Source organism: Sinocyclocheilus grahami, unplaced genomic scaffold (genome assembly GCF_001515645.1).
Source record: "Sinocyclocheilus grahami isolate Dianchi unplaced genomic scaffold, SAMN03320097.WGS_v1.1 scaffold887.1, whole genome shotgun sequence".
Lineage (NCBI taxonomy): Eukaryota > Metazoa > Chordata > Actinopteri > Cypriniformes > Cyprinidae > Sinocyclocheilus > Sinocyclocheilus grahami.
Window position 1 is genome coordinate 518,656 of NW_015506066.1, and position 24,406 is coordinate 543,061.

Consider the following 24,406-nt stretch of genomic DNA (forward strand, 5'->3'; position numbering starts at 1 on the left):
AAATCGATATTTCCCTAAGATCTCATTTGGACGGACACTTGCAGATCTTATATTTAACTGCTCACTGCTAGGCCAAACCTGGAGGCTATGTAAACATCTGTGCCAGTATCTGGGCAGGTGAAGGCAAGATGGATACCTCTTCACAGGATTTAAGCCTGTCTTATGTAACTAAGTACTCACTCAACAGTAATCATTGCAAAACAAGTACAGTAAAACACTTCATGCACACACAAGCAGCCTGTTAACTACATGAAGACCTGAAAGTTCAGTAAAACTACATTTTATGGCAAATAGCAACTAAAAATTACTAAATCAATCAACTAATAGTCAGTGAAATTACAAAAGGCAAAATTGCTTTGCTTGCTTTTTCAATAATGTTTTTAACGAAACAACAAAGCATTCATACGACTCATTGACTGTTGGTGTGAGCAGGTAGCACGGTTGGTCCCAGGGAACCTCGGCATGTGAGATGAACACCTTTCTGTAAGAAAACCCATCTCTACTTAGGGTGGAGAGCCTTTGCTCCATGCCATGTTCAAGATCTCCACTCTGGGATCCACCACTAGAGCAGGCACCAGGGCTGATGGACCCCTGGCCTGAATCGAATGAAGTCTCTGATGGCACATCTTCACATAGCATGACCACCCGGTCCTCCAGTTCACTGACAGATCCATGGCTGGACAAGGTACTGCGACTCTTCCTTGAGCGTAACTTCCTCTTGAGACCGAACATTTTGTTGGATTGAATGAATCAAATTCCCATTCTTTGAGACGTGCGCATTTACAGAGGGTGCAGACAGGTATTCTTGTCCAATGAGAAGCAAGTTCCAGTCTCAGTCCTCAGAGAAACCGGCCTCCAACTTGTCACGCTTCGACTAGGTCCTCTGTTACCGCTACTGTTGCAATGGCTTTCACATACTAATCTGTTCACCAATTTGCAAGCAAGAGGGAAGACAAACTGCTTCCTATTTGCTCAAATCTCAAGAGTCATCTGTGTCTGATAGCGTAGGGTGAACCTGAGCTATGCAGCTACATGCTGAATGATAAAAACACACCCTCTGGGGATCCTTTCAGATTCAACACGCCCTCATTACAGGCTTCAGGTTTCAAACTTTTTTCATAAGTGCCAATTCGAGCATACTTTAACTTAATCCTGCAAAATCTGATGTCAACCCAAGTGAATTTGTTGTGGTTGAGAGGTATTTGTATGAAGTCTGTAATGGGTCAGCGGTTCTAAGGTTATTGCATGACAGTTTCTTGAGTCCCATGTATGACAACAAATTGTGCTCTTGAAGGTTCAAACAGGTCAGCCTACCTTTAAGTATTGCATGACAGATCTTGCTTCCTGTCAAACATCACTTGTTAAAAGCCAGGATTTAGTACAAAAATTATAGACCCGTCAAGGGGCAGAAGGGATCTCTGACTGACACTGCAAATACAGCCAGCAAGTCTGGAGATGAACTTCATAAACAGCCTGGAGATACAAGGGTGCGTCAACTATTTCTCACTTCTCAGATGCCAAGATTACTAAATAAACAAAAAAAAAATCAATCCGGCTCTTTTACATGAGCACCCATTGATTGTGTTCCAACAACCCTTTTTCCCTATTTACAAGAAGTTTTTACTTGTGTTTATGGATGATGGCGTTGAAGAGCTTGCCATCTCTCCAGCTGGTGGTGAAGTTATCACACCGCAGGCCATGGTAGCCCTCCACCATCCGTTGAGACCACAAGAGCAGCTTCTCCTTGGCGGTCATATCATCTGACTGACCATTCACCTGGATATCGGAGATCTGATGGAGCCAAGAAAGACAGTGAAACAGTCAGAAAATGTAGAATCAGAGTCTGAACAAGCATTTATTCAAATTTACCCTAGTTCATGTAATCACAGTTTAACCATGGGGATTACAGTAAAACTATAGATACACCATATAAAAATGACAAGGTATCGTTATCATGGTTATGGGTTCAAGAAAGCAAATTAGGTATTATTATATAAAGAAATAACAGACTAATAATAGACATACTTAAAAAAAATACAACTACTAGTGTCATAGTAAAATAAAATAAAGCATAAAAAATTAAATGGAATCAATGTAAATATGGTTTCAATAAACAAATTATGTATTAGTATTAGTATTCTGCTGATAGTGCCACATGCTTTGAATGGTTCTTTTACAAACATATACACAAAGACAAAGAGTACAAAGTTTGCACTCTGTTCAGTAAAATGCATAGTTTGTATACTCAGTTTAAAATGTATAGTTTTCCAATAATGAAACACTATCCTATAATGCTCAGGGAAAATTATATAGCATTTCATAATTTAAGTTTCATTAAAAAAAAAGAAAGAAAGTATACCTAAAATACCCTCACTGTTGCCAAGATACTGTGGACAAACATTGTGGTTAGCAGTGATCATAAGATTCGTTGATAATAAGAGGCTTGTTCAAATTTTAGTCATTCATTTTAGTGATTTTGCATGCGTTTGTTCCTCTGGTGACTCATCGTCAGGATTCCCCTTTGGGTAATAACCACTCAATGGCTAAAATCAAGTTTCCTCTTATTATGAGTATTTTGTAGGGAAGTCTGGATGATCTAAACCTCAGAATCCTTACATTAAGGATGTACACAGTGACTCATACATGGAAACACGTCCTCCATCCTTGCAGCATAGCTTTACAAGAGCAGTTAAGGTCCTTTTCAATGCAGAATTCCTTACTATGTCTCTAAGTTATTGTAAGAATAAAGATTTAAAAAAAATATTTAATGGGAAATACAAATTTGGCAATAACTACAAATTGACATCTGGTGCCAAACGCAACAACTTCTACAGAGTGCATAATTTAAGCTAATTCTGCATTGCTGTGACCAATTCTAGTATATTTTCATTGTATTATAATCTTTAATCTATAGGAATTCATAACTATTTGTTTGATTATAAGTTTATTATATCTGTTTTGTTGAAAATAACAAAAATGTGACCTTTTCAAGTCGCCCTAAAGTTCTGTACAGCAAGCTTTTGTAAAATGACAAATTTTGTGTAAATCTTTTGTGCCAAGATAAGCACTTTTTTTTTTTAAATGAAGGAAAAGAAAACAATTAAGATGCATTCCCACAACCAAAAACAGCATGATTGGTCTCATGAGTCACCAAACCACCATGCCAGCGTGCCTGCTTCCACTTCCTTAAGGGAAGATGTGAGTCACCAACCGAAATGTACACCGTCCCAGCCCATAATCCCCCACAGGCCTACTGTGACATCAAAGACGCACGCTTCGGGTTTTATTTCCCAGAAAAAAAGTACAAAAATGTGCTCCAGTCTCCTCGTGAGACAAAACATTGTGCAGCAGTCCAAAGACAATAGAGTGCATTGGCATAGAAACCACCCATCTCTAACAGGTACAAAACTGTTTTTTCTTATGAATGAAAATCAAGTTTGTGCAAAAATTAACATGAGGTCATGTGTGAAAATATGCCAAATACTAGTTCTGTTCTGAGGGTGTGTTGTTTTGTGGGTGGGCTGAGATTTAGATTTGGTAAAATTATGAAAAATGTTCTCTAAATCACTGTTGCCAGATGATACATTAAACCCTGTCACAAGTCTGCACAGATGTCTGTGTTGTTACAGCAACAATAACAGCAAATTGAGAGACTAAAGCATGTAGAAACAGTGAAAAGGGAAATGAAAATCTGTGAAGCAAAACCAAAGGGAGCATATAAAGAACTAATTAGAATGTGTCTGCTCAGAGCAAGTAGAGCACAACCAGTGCTGCGCCAGACCTGGAAGTGAAGGATTATGGTCCATATTAGCCCAAGGGTCAGTTTTGGATTTCCATCCGCAATGTCGTCATTTCTTATGTTTACCAGTTTCACCTGTCAAACAATGAGATCTGTGTTAACCAGTGAAATCTTATCAGACCAGAGTTTTCAGACAGGAGTCCATAGACCCCTGTGGGTCTGTAAAAGTACTGCAGGAGGTAAATGGAAAGGAAATATAAAACAGACAAACAAACAAGCAAAAAGTATGACTTTTCTAAACATTACCTCATGATCTATAATGCAATAATAGTAGTTAATATTTTTAATAAAAATTGCTTTTAATATTTTTATTAAAATGTTTCTATTTTTTTTATATGTTTAGATTTCTTTTGTATTATATCCCTAATCCTGAATAGTAAAACCAAAAAATAAATAAATAAATAAAATTATGGCTCATGAGGTGTTCGGTTCACTGTACCTGTCTATGTTTGAGGAAGTCCAGTGCGATCTGTACGAATATTTTCGTGAACATGGGGGGAGGACAGCACTGTGAACAAGCGATATGACAAAGGAAGTGACATCATGCACAACACATTTCCCCTGGCAGTGACACATGCCACGCCCCTTTCCGGGGAGGCGAGCCGGAAATTTTCAGACCCAACTCACCAACCGCGAATTCCTGACAACGTCTCGCTCCCTCGGCTACCACAGCAAAAGCATCGCAAGAGAAGAGGCAAAGGCAAAGGGGTCAAGGTCAGGGCAGAGGTGAGCAAACAGGAAGTTGAAAAAGGAATGGTCAAGGGGGTCAAACCGGTGCAGAGTTGAAACTGAGGCAGAAAATGTCAGATTGTTAATGTGTTAAAGGAGTGAGACGCAATGCAAAAGAGACAGTCACAGTAGAAGTGCTCATAAGGACGGGGAGATGTGACATTCGTTCCTTACCGACACATTTCTGTATGTGTGGTTACGTCCACTGCTCATACAGATCTGAATGCCACATGTCAACCACTGACGCATGCAAAACAAATCTGAGGGACACGACTTCGAGGGTGTTAAACTGTAGAACTATCCAATCACATGCAGATTGCAAGGGGAACTTTACTCAAACGTAAACTACAAGGTCTATAAAGCAAAAGAAGACACAGGAAGAGGAGGGGATTAAGTTAAGGGAGCAGATTCAGGTAGTGAGACTTAGCCTTGCAAAAGCAGAATTTCTTATTGATGTTTGGAAGTAGGTTTAGAACAGGGTTGTGGGTGGAAAATCGGATCCCATATTAGCATGAACTTACCAGTGTCTCTCCAGACAGCACCTCCAGCAGCGAGATGAGGTTGTGTCCATCTCTGAGATCCTCGTACAGGTCTGTGATGTGTCGCTGGGCCTGAATAAAACAGGAAATCATCATTACAAATTATGAAAACTGTGGAAGACTACATGTTCAACACAATATCATGCTATTTAATACCACAGTTCTTCGCAATAATTGATTATAATGGGTTGATTGTGGCATCAAGTGGGCAAATAGTTTTACATAATGATCGCAAAGTATGTAATTGACTGTTGTCAAAGGCAATGACTAGCTTTATGTCTTTTGCATTACATGACACGATTTTATTTATTTTTACTATACATTAAGGATGAATACATAATACACTACAATTCATAAGTTTGGGGTCAGTAAGATTTTGTCTTTTTGAAAAATAAATTATTTTATACAGCAATTAAATTGATCAAAAATTACAGTAAAGACATTTATAATGTTACAACATATTTCTATTTCAAATAAAAGCTGTTCTTTTGAACTTTATATTCATCAAAAAATCCTGAAAAAAATGTATCACGGTTCCATGAAAACATTAAGCAGCACAACTGTTTTTAACATTAATAATAAGAAGAAACATTTCTTGAGCCCCAAATCAGCATATTAGAATGATGACACTGATGACTGGAGTAATGGCTGTTAAAACAGATTTGCCATCACAGAAAATGGAAAACAGTTTTTTACAATTGTAATAATATTTCACAATATTACTGTTTCTTACTGTATTTGTGATCAATTAAATGCAGCCTTGGTGAGCATAAGAAACTTTTTAAACTTTTGAATGGTAGTGTATTTAAAATAATTTATGTCCATATTTAATTTACCTAGTTAAAGACTTGTGTTGTAGTTTTTTGTTTTTGGGATAATGCCCATCTGAATTTTTCAGTTATTCGTTTGTTGTGCATCTATTTTCTTCACTTGAGTTCAGATATTTACAGGTTTTAGTGACTAAACCAGAGATTCCATATAAAACAAAAGGTTCTAAAACCCTAAAAATCTGTTTTGTAAGCATTAAAACTACAATCAGGTCATACAAACCACAAATATAATGATGCTGTGGAAAATATGGGCAAAGGTCATTTGAAATGACTTTCCTCACCAAAAAAATAAAAAATAAAATAAAACCTGTTAACACAGAGCTTTCCATTCACAGAGCAGTTTAAAACATGAGAATTAACATCACAGATTTATTAAAAACCACCATGGGATTTTAATAATTACTAAAAAAGTGAAGTTAGTTGGTTCTATGCAATTAAAACCATACATTGGTTTGTGGGCCACAAAGGATCATAGGGTCATTGTTGACAAAGGATCATATCTGGGGGCTAAAGCAGTAAACACAGAAAGTACTAAAGGAGACAGAAAACACAAGTGTTAACACATCTTAAGTGTTAGAAACTTAGAAAACTGCATTTCATGCAAGGAAGGCAGGAGAGGGTGTATGTGCAGATGTAGGAAGCTACGGTGCATGTGAAACCCATGCAGGTAATAACAAAGTCACTCTGCAAAGGTGTGATCACAGACACCACCTACCTCTGCCTTCCAGTGCTGACAGAGAAAGATGGAGCAAAGGATGGAACATTGAGAGATTAAAAAGAGAAAGGTTGGGACAGATGAGAAATACAATGAGAACGGTATGACGGAAAGACAGTGAGAGACACAGAGATATAACAGTGAAATGAACACAGATGACACATACAGTGTTTGTATGATGGTGTGAATATATCATTTAAATATTTCATTCATTGCATCAAATCTTTGAATAGGCCTTTACATGTATAAACAAGTCTACTGGTGACAGAAACTGTCATAAATATACTTGTTCAGTTTTAATATTCAAACATGAAGCAACAAATCAAATATGACAGAGCACGGCACATATGTGATTTGAAATCAATTTGAAACTGTTTTTTGTATTTAATTCAAATCTATTACATCTAAAATAGCAAAGAAACATCACTAACACATCTGCTGAAACCTTCATTTTGGCAACTCATTCTTAATAAATCTTTTTTAATCTTTAAGGCTGCTCCTCTCTGTGCCCAGTTTGATATGAGAGACAGTAAGACTTTGCTGGCGTCCAGGTTTCCATCCCAAATGGCTGCATCCAGATGAGAAGGATTTCCTTACAGCACACAAACAACCAGTCACTGGATCTGAACTGCAGGCCACTGAATAAACCCTACGCCTCCTTTGAGGAATGAAAATCAGTCTAACACAATCCAAAAACTAAAGTTAAAAGGAAAGGAAAAGCTCTGCTTATTTAAAAAAAAAACACTTTGATAAATAACTATATGTCATAATGTCGTATTAATTAATTAATTCCATTTACTTTAATAATAAAACTTTTTAAAACATTTTTAAAAGACATAGTCTAATAAAAATAAAGGTAAATTTAAAGATCCTTTAGGTTCTAAAAAGACATTTGTACAAGTGCAAGAGTGAAATACTTATCCTTGATAAGTTACATATTCTTGTACTATTTTTCTTTTCATTTTGCTTTAGGTTGAATAACATAAAAGCAGCCAAGGAGAACATCAGGATTTTATATTCAATATTATATCTATTCACACCTTTGCCTTGACTTCACTGCAGTCCTGCAGTGCGAATTAAACAAATTTAATAGTAAAAATACAAATACTGTTTCAGTTATCTTTCAATGAATGAGGTCATAAAAGCTGAATGTAAAATAATTATAAAAGATTTTGAAAATGCTGTTTGAAATAGTTTAAGACTGAGTTTAGCATAACATCTCAGGATTTGCCACAGCAGAGTAAACGGCAGCATCACCTTTGTTGCTTGCTTTATTTTTTGGAGGGTAAAACTGTTGTTTTACATTTTTTACATCTTTATATTGTAGACTTTGGGGTGGAATTTCGTACCACATTTTGAAACACATTCTTCTCAAACTGGCGCAATTGTTCGTGAAAAGGGGTGCCTGTGGGCCAGACTGTTGGATGAAATCCAAGCGTTACCAAGAAAACAACCGGTTTCATAAAATGAGACCAGATGTTGATGACTCATCCTCACATACTCATAAATAAATAAACAGCACCTTTCAGCAATGCAGTGTACTGGGTGTGAACAGGATGATTATTCAGCTATTATGATCTCCACAGCAGTAGCAGTTACACACACTCGCCATATGTTTTCACATACAGGTTAACAAACACTGTACTGTATATCCTGCAGAACTAATGTCTGTTCTTCCCATTCTCTCTCAAACACACTCCTATTATTTTCACACTTGCACTTAAAGCGTCATACACTGTTATAATGACAGACAAATAACTATGTTCTCTGTGCAGTTTTAGTATGTGCTAAGAGTTTCCAATCAAGCGGCTGTCACCACAGACATTTGTAGTTACTGCACCAGTCATCTACAAAACAAGTCCTTGAGATAATGGATTGACAATGTGGCCATCGGTGAAGTGCAAAACTGAAATACTTGACTCTATGTGACCATGTGATTACAAGCTGCTGTATAATTTGAATTGACTTTGAGAACATGAACATGACTTTGCAATTTTCTATCTGTGTGAATGATAATACCTTCATCAGATGCTTGTTCACCCATTTTGTGAAGGTCTTTTTCTGTACTCGATCCCGTTCATCTGTAGAACGCAAAAAGACACAATTTTTAGTTAAATTAAGTCAAATCTGAGAGACACACTGGAAACCAGTGAACGCTATACAACATACTAATGGAAACTTCTGAACAGACCTATAGTTATCTTCTTAGATAATAGCGCTCTATGTGGTTTTTATAGTGCACTTTTCTAAAGGCTTTAGAGAAGCAAAGGCTTAGAGGAATTAGCATACGTTTTTCATCATATTTGCTTGTGATCAAAATATTTGCATGTGATCTTTTTTTTTTTACTAATGCTTTTATACTTTTATTCACCAAGGTTGCTTTAAATAGACTTAAAAAAAAAAATTTAAATCATGTTTTTATCAAAAATATGACATTTTCAGCTGCTTTCAACATTGACAATAATAAGAAATGTTTATTTAGCAGCAAATCAGCATATTATAATTATTTCTGAAGGATCATGTGACTCTGAAGACTGGAGTAATGACTGCTGAAAATTCAGCTCTGCATCACAGGAATAAATATATTATAAAATATATTAGTATAAAAAGCAGTTCTTTTAAATATGAATAATATTTTACAATATTACTGTATTTTTTATTAATTTTTTTTTATTAAAGGCAGCCTTGGTAAGCCCTTCAAATGCATTAAAAATATCGTACCAACCCCAAGCTTTTAATCAACTGTGTATGTTATGAAGCAGAATTCAATTTTAAAATTAAAAATAGTCTTCTCAATGGTATTTATCATGACCCACAATTTTGCACAGTGATTGGGTGGGCCCATATTATTAACATGCTGTGCATATCTTAGAGATACCACAGTGTAAATTAGCGGTCTATATCTGCTCATCTGAGCACTTAGAAAACATTCCACTGGTGAACTGACTGGTTGACTTTTGCTTTTTCACTGTAGTTAACTGACTTAATTTGAAAGTTTTTCAGTTTTTTTTGTGCATCCATTTTCTTCACTTGAGTTCAGTTATTTGCACGTCTTAGTGACTAAACCAGAGATTCCATACTGACAAAAAAAGAAAGACGATCTTCTGGAAAAAAAACTAAAAACATGACTGACTCTTTTAAAAAAACCAACATATGCTGGTTAGGTATAACCAGCATATAGTCAGCTAAAAACTGGGTAATCTTATATTGCAGTTTTACATAGCAATCAGCATGGTCATGTGCTGGCAAAGGACCAGGGCATATCTTAGAGATACCACAGTGTAAATTAGCGGTCTATATCTGCTCATCTGAGCACTTAGAAAACATTCCACTGGTGAACTGACTGGTTGACTTTTGCTTTTTCACTGTAGTTAACTGACTTAATTTGAAAGTTTTTCCGTTTTTTTGTGCATCCATTTTCTTCACTTGAGTTCAGTTATTTGCACGTCTTAGTGACTAAACCAGAGATTCCATACTGACAAAAAAAGAAAGACGATCTTCTGGAAAAAAAACTAAAAACATGACTGACTCTTTTAAAAAAACCAACATATGCTGGTTAGGTATAACCAGCATATAGTCAGCTAAAAACTGGGTAATCTTATATTGCAGTTTTACATAGCAATCAGCATGGTCATGTGCTGGCAAAGGACCAGCATAAACCAGCAAAGGACCAGCTTAAACCAGCATCCCAGCGTCAAAACATACCTAACCAGCATATGCTGGTTTTTTCAACAGGGTTTACTGTTGGATTTGATCCTCAATTTGTTTAGAAGCTTTCGAATGTTCCACATTTACCTTCATCTTGAATTACCATCATCAATGTCATCAAACATTTATGTGGAAACTCGCTTAAAGGCGTGCTAAAGAGTGTTCCAGAAGTACCACCACCTGAACCTAGTGGGTTTCACAATGATCTTGTAAAATGCTTCATGACAAATAGAAGTCATTTAGTATAAATGCCACTTTCAGGTCCCGTTCTGACTTTGTGATGATGACTCACTTGAGCTAGCATGAAAGAGAATACACGAGAATTCAAGTGGAGCTGTAGTTAAAGGACACTTGGAGAAGAACGCAGGAAGCACATCAGCTCCTCATCACAAGATGAACCACTAAGGCTGATGAGATTTTTGATGACCAGCAAGCATAACAAATCTCAAACTTTTGATAAGGCCTGCAAAGTTCCGTTTTCATCACCATTTCATCAAAACATTGAGATAAGATGCAGGAGAGCTAGCTGTAACATAACAACTGCAGGGAACTGGATGCATGTTGTTGTTATGTCTTTCAGTTGCCATGCCAGCCACGCCAGCTGGCATCATCACATCACTTCCTGTTTCTTAAACCTCGTCACGAAAACCAATTCCTGTGAAAGGATAGTGACTCACTGTACGAAGTCCTTTACGAAACAACAAACATGTATCTAGTCAGCTAAAAACTGGGTAATCTTATATTGCAGTTTTACATAGCAAACAGCATGAAACGCATAAGCACACTTATCATTTTGATAACACAGAATTCAGAAGCATGTGGAGACATGAAACGACAAGATTGAGCATCTGTTGGTCTCTTTAAGTCAGTGGTTCTCAAACCTGTCCTGGAGTACCCCCAGCCCTGCACATTTTGTATGTCTCCCTCATCTATCACACCTGATTCAACTCATCAGCTCATTAGTGGAGGCTGCAAGACCTGAAGTGGGTGTGTCAGATATAGGTTGATGAATGAACTCACTGTCTGTCTGAGGTTTTTACTAAACTGACATCTGACTCACTGAACTGAATCTCAAGTTGTCATCATTTTTCTTGTGTTCCACTTGAAACAAACCAAAAATTATTACTGTATATTTAAGGTTTGTGAGAATTAGAATTGTATCAGTGTAATTAACATATGAAAATGTAGTTAGAGATCAATAAAATGCAAGATACATATTTATAATACAATTACTTAAACGTAAAACCGTAAAATATTTGACCTTGCCTTACATGGCCTTTATACATTAGATAACTACTAAACATTCAGGAAACCTTTTGACCTTTTAACCTTTTTTAATAAAAGTATTTTAGAGCCATTTGAAAGGAATTTGTCCTCTGATTAATTCCTTAGTCCTTACGTAAGTCAGACAATATCTCAGGAGTAAGAAAGTAAGAAACATGTATGAACAGGTACCAAATGTATTTGACTTCAGGCATCATAAGTTAAGTACTAAGAACACTATAACAAAACACAGACCAGGGGCCGTATGTATAAAGCCGCTCAAAGTAAAAGTTTAGTCTTAAGTGTGTCAAAATTCTAAGAATGACGTAATTTTACTCTTATTCCTAGATTTAAGAATAAGAGTGATTCATAAAGGTTCCTAAGTGTTAAAAGAGGTCTCAGCTCCTAAATTATTTAAGTAATTTAATTAATTTAATTATTTATTACTTACATGATAATATGGAGTTGATAAAATGATACAAACTTAATTGTAAAGATCAAAAAGTATTTTTTTTTGTAACTGATAAAGTAAAAAATAAAAAATTTAATAACCTCTTCCACTCAACAAGTCAATGCTCTAACAGCAGAAATGAAAGTAGTAATACATTTTTTTTGGCTGGAAAATTGGAAAAATGCAGCAATGCACCGGTGATAACACAGTAAGCAGGTTCTCACATATTGTGGCACTAACCCCACCAAACACAACAGTGGCCAAAAGTGATGTTTTGATTTTTTTTATGACCCCACACTTCACTTAAACCATTAAAATACAAAGGACAAAAAAAACACTGACCAGTGTTGCCAACTGCTTTCAATTGAAAGTAGTGTAGTTACATTAAATGATTGGTGTTGTGCTGCTGTGACTTTACATGAGCAGACTCACTATTGGCTGATTCAGAGGTCGAAGTCAGCCATTTTGTGTTGACATCATTGTAGTCCTTAGTTTGCAACACTTAAGTGTCACCTCAGTCAACACTTAAGAATCAGTCTTAGACTTTACTGAAAGTTGCATTTAGCGTCTTTATAAAAGTCTCCTACTCTTAGAAAAGTCCACTTTTTACTAAGAATTTTTTGACACTTAAGACAAAGCTTAAGACTATTCTTAAGAGCATTTCTGAGAAGTTTTACACATACGGGCCCAGATACCCATTTAATCCTTCATACAAACACACCAATCACACAAGGCAAATCCTTCAGCTTATGTGTGTGCTGTGAAGATGTAAAGAGGAAAAGGGCACAGAGTGCAACATTTTGATGGTTTTACAAATGGTGCCAGATTCTGCAGACATTGAAATTTGACTTTCTCTGAAGTGTCCTTAGGGCAAACAGTACAATGATTACTTAAGCTATTCATTCATTTCTATCCTAAAGAAGATCTCTGAGTAAATATAACTCTAATAAACGGGGAAAAATATATATACTTTTTCAATTAATTAAAATGTGGTAATCTGCTTGAATATTTGATCACAACTTAATTTTGTTGTGTGCAAGTGGAAGTTTTTCATTGGCCATAACCTATTACCATTATGCACCAGATAAAATCCCGATCTGCAACATGTAAATAAAAAGCTTAAATAAAATGTAATTTTAATTCAATTAATAATACAAACAAAAATGATGGTATTAGTAATATTGCTAATTACATTTATAATTACATACATTTTATAAAATTATATATATATATCATATATATATTCAAATGGGATTGATTTGTTAGTTCTTTTTTGTGCATCTACAGGTCTTCTTTGTTAAAAAACTTTCTCTAAAATACAATTCATAACAGTTCAAAAGCAATTAGTTTAGCTGAAAAAGCATGCAGAGATGTGATGTGACTGATGGGGCAGAGGGAGCTCTGAATTCTTCCGTAGCCCCAAACTGTCAATCACACATTCCTGCACTGCACACACCTACTATGAACATACGTTCAGGCAGTAATTCATCCTACATCAGGCACATAACACCGCTGCTCCTTACAATGACTTACAATAGCTCTTAAGACAGGTTCACACCAACGACCACTCCTCCAACAGCCAGTCAGACTTGTGAGAACATGTACTAGATAATTCTGAAACAAGGCCGAAACACCAGCAAAAGATGATCTGTTCCGCCTTCCCTCATATACTCACATTCACTCGAGCATTCAGGTGAAAGACCCTGATTTATGATGTAGAAATAGAGTCTGGAAAACTATACAACTATTTAGGTTTTAGATGGAAACAGGATACTTGTGAATTTTTTTCCCCAAAATAATTTTTGGGACAGACTTTAGAGAAGGGTGAGGAAAAATACAAATAAAAATGGCATTGCTTTGGTTACTGGAACAGCATGAAAATAAATACATTATGAAAAAGGTTTGTGAAGCCTAACTAAATGTCTCCCTCTTGTGGTCACCATTCCAGTTGGATAGAGCAAAAAGAATGAAACCGCTTTATCACATTCATAAATCATTTCTGAGCATATATGTTTGTACACTGATGCTCCTCACAGCTGGCAGCCATGTCTAAACGTTTTCAGGCAGTCACTTAGTTTCTGTGGAAAATGAAAGCTGACTAGTTACTGAGGCAACAGACCCAAACATACAGAAGCTGTGAGTTAGAAAACACCCGCCAATGTTTTTAGAGTCAGTGCGGTTTTGGTCCAGTGAGGCGCACTTTTCCAAAGGGAGGAGATGCTGAGATGCAATTTTTCCTCTAACAATACGCACATATGTTTATAGTTAGTGAAACAGCTCTATATACTTGTGTGTATTATATAAAGACATAAACAAGTCGTAATTTGTATTTATAATGTTTAATTATTTAAATTATGTATATAAACATATGTAGATGTGCGTGTGTGTATTAATATTATATATTATCCAGTGTTGGGGAAAGTTACTTTTAAAAGTAATGCATTACAATATTGCGTTACTCCATAAAAAAATAACTAATTACATTACTTGGTCACTTTTTATGGAAAGTAATGCGTTACGTTACTTTCGCGTTACTTTTTAAATCTGGACAGGGCTTGCTTGTTTGTATTTAAAAAGCTTCAGGCTGAAGGGAAAGCAGATTTACGTCCGTACAGTAGAATGCAGAAGAAGAAATTTCAACACACTTCAGCAATAAAAAAAGACTAGAGTAATTTTTGCTTATTAGTATGGTTAAACTGGATCATCGAAGGTCAGAAGCAAAGACATTGGTTAATAGAATGGGATTAAATACATAAAGGATATTTGTGTTGGTTAACATTTAATTATTGCAGGTTTGCATCATTCTGAGTTGCATTATTTTTATTAATTTTGAGCAATACTGAATTTTTTTTTTGTGTGAGTGAGATGAATTAATGCATATTCATATTTATTTTTAGAACTACAGTAACATCTGATTTCTCTCAACATGGGGACAGGAGAGCCGTCAATCAATAAATTGTAAAAAAAAAAAAAAAAAAAAAATTTTACTTGAAAAAGAAATTCAGATATTCTCTTGTAAATTAAAAAGTAATGCGTTACTTTACTAGTTACTTGAAAAAAGTAATCTGATTACGTAACTCGCGTTACTTGTAATGCGTTACCCCCAACACTGATATTATCTTATCTTCATTTATACAGCATAATACAAGTCAATTATATACACACACATTTTATCTAATTAAAATATCAGATAAGCGTTGTAAGGAAGAAAGCGGAAACTATTTCATCAAATAACAATTATATATAAACATAGACCTATATCTACAATATCCTTTTTTCAACTACACCTATTTGGCGAAAAGGGACAAATTGACTTGAATTCAACCTATGGATAGTTAGTAAATGGGGAAAAAATACAGTAAATTACATTTTTAGCATTAATGTATTAATTAATGATTAAAATAATTAAATATAAAACAAATATTTTCAAGCATATCTTTCATGTTCTTTAAATAAATAAACATGTTAGTTAGTTCTGGTCCTCTGATTGGCTGAGCTCAGAGTGACATACTAGTAGGCTATATTACTACTACTATTTAAAATAGTTGTTTCGTCTCGCTCCAAATGGGCGAAAAGTGAAAAAATGGAGTGGCTCTGGAGTGCAGTGATTGCAGAACGCGCACATATGAAACACTATTGCTTGTGTGATGCCGCTGTAATACTCAATAGGCCATATATTCGGAGACACAATGATACTATTAATAATTATAAAAGGAAATGTTAGAAGGAACGTTTAAAGTTATGTAAATGTTTTAAACTGCAGGACACTCCTGTTATTAAATGTTATCAGTGTTGGGGAAAGTTACTTTTAAAAGTAATGCATTACAATATTGCGTTACTTCCTAAAAAAGTAACTAATTACGTTACTTAGTTACTTTTTTATTGAAAGTAATGCGTTACGTTACTTTTGCGTTACTTTTTAAATCTGGGCTGGGCTTGCTTGTTTGCTTTTAATATAAAAAGTTATATTTTTGGCAAATGTAAAAGCCCTTTCACACCAAAAGCCTCAGGCTGAAGGAAATGCAAATTCACGTCTGTACAGTAGAACACCGAAGGAGAAAGTTCAACACTCTTCAGCAATAAAAAAAAATGAAGAAGAAATGTTAGTTTATCTTGTGTAATTTTTGCTTATTAGTATGGTTGAATTGGATCACTGAAGGTCAGCAGCACATTGGTTAATAAAATTGGATTAAATACATAAAGGATATTTGTATTATTTAACATATTTAATTATTGCAGCTTTGAGTCCTATTCTGAGTTGCTTTTAACTGTTTTTATTAATTTTGAGGTAAACTAAATCAGATTTTTTTTTTGTGAGTGAGATGAATTAATGCATGTTCACATTTATTCTAGAACTAAAGTAACATCTTACTCCAATTTCTTAATCCAACGATTTCTCGCAACAAGGCGACAGGAGAGCTTTCAATCAATAAATGGAAAAAAAAGTAACTGGCGTTACTTATTTGAAAAAGTACCTCAGATATTTTCTTGTAAATTAAAAAGTAATGCGTTACTTTACTAGTTACTAGAAAAAAGTAATCCGATTACGTAACTCATTACCCCAACACTGAATGTTATATCAACTAGCCTACCCTGACACTGTTTTCACAATGAATATCATCAAACTATGAATAGATCAACTTTAAAGACACACATGACGGGACATATGAATGTTTATACAATTGGCACAAAACAGGTTAACTCTACAACACCCCTCTCCCTCCCCCCTTAACTAAATAAGACGCGCGAGCTCACAGAGTTATCGCCCCCTGAATCGAACTCCTCCTATTCGCCTGAATCACACACAGCAAAAATCGGTGCCTCCGCGCATCAGCACCTACCTGCGCAGCACATCCGGCTGTATAAATGCGGTCCGACTTCACCGCAGCTCATCTCGTGAATGTAGTTCCCGCGTCCGTAAATCACATCCAGGCTGAATATAGCGAGACACGGCGCAGCAGCCGCGGACATGTCACCAGCGCCAGCCATGATGTTTGCCGAGGAAAAACTATTGCGCTCCCTCTGCGGTTGAGTGTAGTTCCCCAAACTCTGTATCAGCCTCACACGTTAGGATTCATTTGTTTTGGGACTGAAAAACGAATGGGCGTCTCACTGGGACAGCAGCGAAAGCTTTACCTCAATAACTAGCCCAACCCATCGCAATGTGTTTGAAGCTGCGCTCACTCTGCTGCTCGAGCCGCGGGACAGACCCTTCTCCCGGACTGCCATTGAAACGTGATTCCCCCCTTATGAGCTATTAGCCGCTGTTACTGATTAAGACTCTTTTTTTTATTATTCTAAAACATTTTGAATTTATACGTCTTTTCTCAGATATTGCTTAACGCATTCTGAAGCCATGTGAAAGGAGAAAAAGATTGTTTGGCTAATTAGAAACACATTAAAGCAGTTTCACCTCCACAAGTAGTTGGGAGGTTAAACTCCTATAAAGATTATCACAAAATAGATTGTTTTCATTTTTTGGACATCGAATTGCCACTGTTAAAAAAGTAATTTTATTGGTTTTAACCTATAAGCTCTGCCATGATCTTCAAACATAGTTTCCGTAACCACAAATGTAAGCTAACTTTGCCAAGCGGTACACATAGCAACAGTACGCCTCAGGCGATTTTTGGTCAGACTGGAAAGCAACAAATGGTCACTTTGTTACAGATTTACAGTTTGCAAATATAATCACAAATTTTATAGTGTTTTGTTTAAAAAGTTTTAAAATAGTTGACGGTTAGATATAGTTTGATTATAGGTGTATAGGTGTAGGTGATGATTCTAGGGGCCCCTGCATACCATAGCTACGGCCCTGGCTAGAGGCACTAAAAGACCATTTTGGTAGTGTGAAAAGAACCTCACAACTCCCATACATACTGATGGAAAGACCCTCCTGAAAGTCATTGTGAAATTCCAATGGTGATATATTGTTGTTAGGCAACAAGTGTCAATTAATTTGATCATAAATCATGTTTAAAATGCAAAGTGCTGTACAGCAGACACAAAAACAGCAATACAAATATGAGAATCATTTCATAATGAAAAAATAAGACACTAAAAAGGATTATTCAGAAGAACTTCAACTAATGCTGCTATTACTGTTTTTTGTTTAGTAAAGATTTTCAAACCGAAATGTGTTTTAGCTACGGGAAGTAGTGTGGTTTTGATGTGCAAGACTTTGTTGCAGTGCAGGTAATTCAATATTTGAATAGGTATGCAAACAAAGGCAGTGTCAGGTGGGACATGTTGAGCTGCCAATGTGGTTGTGAGATGACCTCATGTTCAATAGAAAGATGAATTCAGATCTATACTTCAAACTCACAGCATTCACAATGCTTTTTTTTTCTTCATGAGGGCTCACAAAAGAACTATCTCACCTTAGGGAATTTCTTCTTTCCCAGCCTCTGGCATCCTCACTGGAGATACTATTGTCTTTAAATCTACTTATTGTGAAGAGCTACTGGTATACAAATACTTGACTTTAAAAGCCAATGAGAATAAACGATGTAAGTCATGCATATAATGAATCCACATAAATGGGGTGGGTAACAAAACAGACTTTGACTCAAACCAAAAGCCTTCAGAATCACAAAGACGACAGTAAATATTGTGATGTTTGTGACTCATTCAACATAGGAACTTCATTTGAAGGAATTCTTGATAGTTGACTCATTTAGAAAACCTGACTCACTCGCTCTGTACCACATTACATCTGCAACACAGGAAATATGAGCTTCTGTGGTCTTGTGTACGAAAAGCTCCACTTTTACATCAAGAATTCGCACAGCAATATAGTACAGCCTTACAGAGAAAAATACATTATTCTCAGTTTTTATATCCCATAGACTTGTTATTCTAGCTAAAAAATGGAGTACACGACTACACGCTAAATCTTAAATCTGTCTCGCATTGGGATGCATATGCAACATAAGGTAGGCATTGATGAGCCAAAAAAGGAAACCCATTTCATACCGATCTATTTAAGCTATATGAAAGTCTATACAGTTCCTGGATGCTTTTCTAACTGATTCATGCCGGCTGTTTGACTGCAAACAAAATATGTTGCTTATCTTCAGAAGAACTTATCAAATCATCAGAGTTCATGGGTAACTGAGCAATATGTGTCGCATTGAAAGATATTTGTGAAGATAAGGGAAATATTCTATATAATAACTAAATATATTAGCTGGGTGTGGTCAATGGGAACACTACACTGGGCATCATGAAAAGGTCAACTCCCTCCCAAAGGCCTACTTGGTACAAAAAAGAAGCACTGTATTTATAATAAAAATAAGCCTGCACGATCTCTACCTTTTGACCAGGTCTATCAAATGTACAAAAGTAATTCCACAATATGGGACACTCTTGCCTACTTGAAATTTTAAAATCACCCCTTCAAATTATGTTTCAATTATCTCATGTCCTGGAATAATAGTTAATTAACTTTTAAATAAAATTTTATACATAACTTTTCCTTTTTTTTATTGTTAAGAGAAAGATTTAACTTCCACTATAATTTGTGCAACGTTTTAAAATCATGGCCAATTTTTTAACTTTTGCAAAAAAGATGAGCACTTTTTCATTGAAAAAAAAAGTCTAAATATATTTGTTTAAATGAAAGTCATTAAAGAAAACAGAAAAATTATTCAAAATGATATTAACTGGACAAGTATTATTATCTAACTAAGGATATGCGCAGTGATATTTGCTCAGGGATCATTTGAGCACACATCTAATGGCTGACGTGTCTGAAAGCCCAGAGTCAAGATCTTCATGCAACTCACTGGTATAAGCGCGGGTGTTTTGGTCGTATCCAGGATACACACATCCACTCACAGAAAGTAAAACTGTGGTGGCACCATGTGCGCTGCAGAGGAAGAGTGTTCTTAATTTAAACTGGCTATGGTGAATTCATAATATAACCTTCCTTAAACTTGCCACAACCGGCTGACATTCAAAGGCAACCTAACAAAGCTACCATTTACTATGGTCGATGCCCTATATGCACAGCAACAGAACGACCTTCAGAGATGAAAGAGACCACATGCAACCTAGTTTCAACTGGCACGCGAATGAGTCTCTTAAAACTGACACAACCTTTTGTGTAATCCTTATCACCTGCTTCTGAAGTGAAGAGCAACCGCTGGCACAGTCACCACAGTTCACCTCATACAACCCCAAGTCACTACACCCAGAAAAGGGAAAGTGCATAATGGGGTTTATAGCTTGAACGTACACATCCATTCGAAAAATTTGAAACTGGTAAGATTTTGTGACGTTTGCGATGTTTGTGAAGTCTCTAAAGGATGAATTTATTTGATTAACAAGTAAAAACACTAATATTGTGAAATATTATTACAATTTAAAATAGCAGTTTTGTATTTTAATATATTTTAAAATGTAATTTATTCCTGTGATCGCAAAGCTACATTTTCAGCAGTCATTACTCCAATCTTCAGTGTAAAATGATCCTACAGAAATATTTATAATATGCAGATTTGGTGCTAAAGTTTATCGCTTATAATTGATGTTGAAAACAATTGTGCTGCTTAATATTTCTGTGGAACTGTGACTTTTTTTTAGGATTCTTTGATGAATAGAAAGTTTAAATGAACAGCATTTATTTCAAATATAAATATTTTTTTAACATTATACATATCTTTACTGTCACTTTTGATTAATTAATACTTCCTTGCTGAATAAAATTATTCATTTCTATCCCCAAACATTTGAACAGTAGTATAAAATACTACAAAAAATAGCTACAGTAATATATCTATTATGGACAGAGAAACAACTCATAAGATCATGTATTTTAAAGAGGTCATATGATGCTGCTAAAAAGAACATTATTTTGTGTATTTGGTGTAATGAAATGTGTTTATGCGGTTTAAGGCTAAAAAAATACATTATTTCCACATACTGTACATTATTGTTTCTCCTCTATACCCCGCGGGGGTCTGGGGGTCTTTTTTCGGTCTGAAAAAGCGAGGTGTGTTGTGATTGGCCAGCTATCCAGTGCGTTGTGATTGGCCGAATACCTCAAGCGTGTGACGGAAATGTTATGCCCCTTACCACATTGTGATGATGCCCTGTCAGGCCGGAGCGATGATTCAAAAACCTGAAAACCCATTATAAACGAGGCATTCGTTGCATTCAGTGGAGACATAATTATGGATTATAATGACTTGTACTGTCTTTTTATACATTGCGTTGCATCGTGCCGCATAAACATAAAACCATGTCTGCATCTGTGATCGGAGAAATGACAAACAACAAGCCCTACTCTACACTGCCCAAAAAAACTCACTTTAAATATATAAAATATAAAAACTCTTTAAATATAAAAAACATACTTGCAGTCTTTGAGTCAGAACAGCCGGCATTGTAATCTACTCTACCAGGATCAGTAAATAGTCCTCCATAAAATGTGCTGCACACATCTGAATATTTGGGTTGAACTGTTCTGGAACGGTGTTGTAAATACAACTTAACCACTGATTTCTAGTCGTGTCCATTTTTGGAAGGCCAAAAAAAAGTAGTTTTGCTTTCACAACGAAACACAGCGTCACATACAGCGGCCTAGAGTGAGCGGAGGCCGGGGGATAAAATGAGGAACAGCCGGCGGGCTGAGTAAGCAGAGGCGGCGGATTCGGCGAATCGTCCGGCAGGCTTGCGGCAACCACATGTGACGACCCCGGGCTGGACTCCACTTCGTCCACGGTGAAAGCATAAATCTTCCCACATAGTGATGTAGATATGTGGGGGCATGTTAGAACAAGCCGTTTTAGGTAGGTGTGGCTGACTCTGAACTTTTATAAAGAATATCTCTTTGGATTTGAGACTTTAGTCTTTGCAACTTTACAGATCTTCTTTATGCACCAACTTGAGCTTGTAACACACCAAAGAGAAAGGAAAAATTGAAATCGCATCATATGACCCTTTTAATCAATGAGCATCTAGAACTAAAAAATTCACTGCACATCACAAACTAGAGTTTCAGGTTTACGAGATCACAGGAACATGCAAGCTTAGTGATCACTGCCCAGGTGTCTCAATGCAACGCAACCTGTCCTCCAGCACAACAACCCTCATTTACCAGTCAAACGAGCTCAGAGTACATATAACGCCCAAGGGCCAAACCCAGTCCCGATGGACAGATTAACAACAGAACAATAGTGAATTATGCTGAAAATGTGACGCGCAATTAAACTATTCCATCAAAGAACGATTCATCATTGAAGGGTGTCAATGATTGTCTTCTGGACAACTGTCAGATCAGCAGTCTTCCCCATGATTGTGTAGCCTAGTGAACCAAACTGAGATACCATTTTGAAGGCTTGTAGGTGTTTTGAGTTGATTAGCTGATTGGCATGTCACCATATTCTAATTTGTTGAGATAGTGAATTGGTGGGTTTTTGTTAAATGTGAGCCAAAATCATCACAATTAAAAGAACCAAAGACTTGAACTACTTCAGTCTGTGTGCGTTGAATTTATTTAATACACGAGTTTCACAATTTGAGTTGAATTACTGAAATAAATTAACTTTTCCACGACATTCTAATTTATTGAGCTGCACCTGTATGTTTATAATTGCGGGTTCATATGTGCTATGTTTGCCATCTCTTTTAAATAAATTGAATGACGGATTAAATTTACTTCCTTTGCTGAACAAAACAGGGAGGGATTTCAAAAACGGTGCCAATGAAAACAGCACACCATCAAAAGCAAGGTCGTCTGAGAATGTTTTGTTCTCGATAACGTGAGACAGCGACATTATTAGAACTTTTTGTTATTTTTGCAAATAATATGTCATTCAACAGCACAAATAAACACACATTATGTAAATTATGGTTTCTAAGTCAGTATTTACTGTTGGTAGAAAAGGGTTCCAGGACTTTTGTTTGAAGTGACAGTATCCAAGGACACGCCCCTGGATACTGGTCACCTTTTCACACCTCTATCTATTTAAATATATTGCCAGATAATGGGCAGGTTTGAAGGTTAGGTTTAGGGTGTGGGCTTTTGCCTTCATACCTTTGGAAATATGTCCCTGCAACCCTCAAAAGATGACTAGATGATAACAGCTTTTCAGCATGTCTTACAGTACAATGCCTTAGGCTAACCCTGTAAGCACAACTGAAACCAGGTGGCTTCTTCTAGACACTAGGAATAACAATTTGCATTCTCGACATACCAGCAAGACACTCCTGAATATATGAGAAAAAAACTTTGTACATCTTTTTTCAAGCTGTAGTAAGACATTGACATTCATAAAAATAATAATGACAACGCATTACGTCAAGTAAAAACTGCTTAAAGCACAGAACAAAATACAGGTTATACTACAAATGCCTGCCAGAATTGTAAATCAAACCCAAACAGAGTGCTTCAAATGAGTGAGCTTTTCGCCACAGGCAACAGTGTGCATCTGCAACCCATCAAAAGTCACAACGTCATCATGCACCGTCCAGAACGTAAAGGGTTAACCCCACAGTTTCAACACACCAGCGAAAAAAGAGCGAGAGAGAGAGAGAGAGAGAGAGGGAGGGAAATTGAGAATTGTGCTGCACATGTGTACAGAGAGAGCAAGAGCACGCTGGACAAACACTGTCCGATACTATCAGAACACTGATACAAGACTTTTTCTAGCTTTAACCGTCTCAATTTTTTTTCCATCTTACCTTCGCTGACTTGCTTTCTTCGCTGCATCCATCTCCACACGGCTATCAAGGTTGCCACATGCCCCAAAACCACCAGGGTTGGGAACACAGTTCCAGAAGGGTTTGCCGGCATCTGGCCTGGGATCGAGTTTGTGAGCTCCGCTCACTGGAGCAAGGCTTGAGGTGAAAGGTGAGGGAGGCTACATAGGAGGGTGGAGGAGGCTGGGGGGCTTTAAATGTACCCAGCAAAATAGTTTCTCCAAATACAAGCGCTCTAAATGACAGCTGCCCCCCCTCCTTCTGTCCTTTTTTTTAATTTTTTTTCTCCGTCTCTCTCTCTCTCTCAGCCCGTGACTCAGTGCGTTGGTAAAAGCGTTTGAGCTTCCTCCACCTCCCGCCCTCCTTTCACAACCACTCTCGCCTTAACCAATAGCTCAATTCCTGCATATTTTTTGTTTTTGCGCTCCGTTTAAGCATGCTTACTCACTCCAGTTTGTGCTCTGCAGTCTTATGATTCAGAAGAGATCATGTTTCTGCATGACATCTACAGTTGTTCTCTAATAATCCATTGTAGGAGCTTTTTTTCCTGTCTACTCAGGCTTGAGTCTCCATCTCAAGTTAATAATACATGAGTGAGGTTTGTTTTTGGGAGTGCGCACACACATACACGCATTCATTTGCCCTCAACAGCTGATAAGAGTTATA

At 36.5% G+C, this 24,406-nt stretch overlaps 1 protein-coding gene across 1 annotated transcript in view; it reads right to left on the reverse strand.

Moving 5' to 3' along the window:
• LOC107563701 (plectin-like) overlaps positions 1-24,406 on the reverse strand; it is a 100,408-nt gene that overhangs the window by 24,147 nt on the left and 51,855 nt on the right. Inside the window, exons 5-11 of the mRNA XM_016248650.1 lie at positions 8,632-8,693; positions 6,613-6,627; positions 5,050-5,139; positions 4,422-4,462; positions 4,239-4,275; positions 3,782-3,874; positions 1,625-1,791 (exon numbers count right to left, since the gene is read on the reverse strand). Coding sequence (XP_016104136.1) covers positions 1,625-1,791; positions 3,782-3,874; positions 4,239-4,275; positions 4,422-4,462; positions 5,050-5,139; positions 6,613-6,627; positions 8,632-8,693 — 505 coding nt within the window. The remainder of the gene's footprint in view (positions 1-1,624; positions 1,792-3,781; positions 3,875-4,238; positions 4,276-4,421; positions 4,463-5,049; positions 5,140-6,612; positions 6,628-8,631; positions 8,694-24,406) is intronic.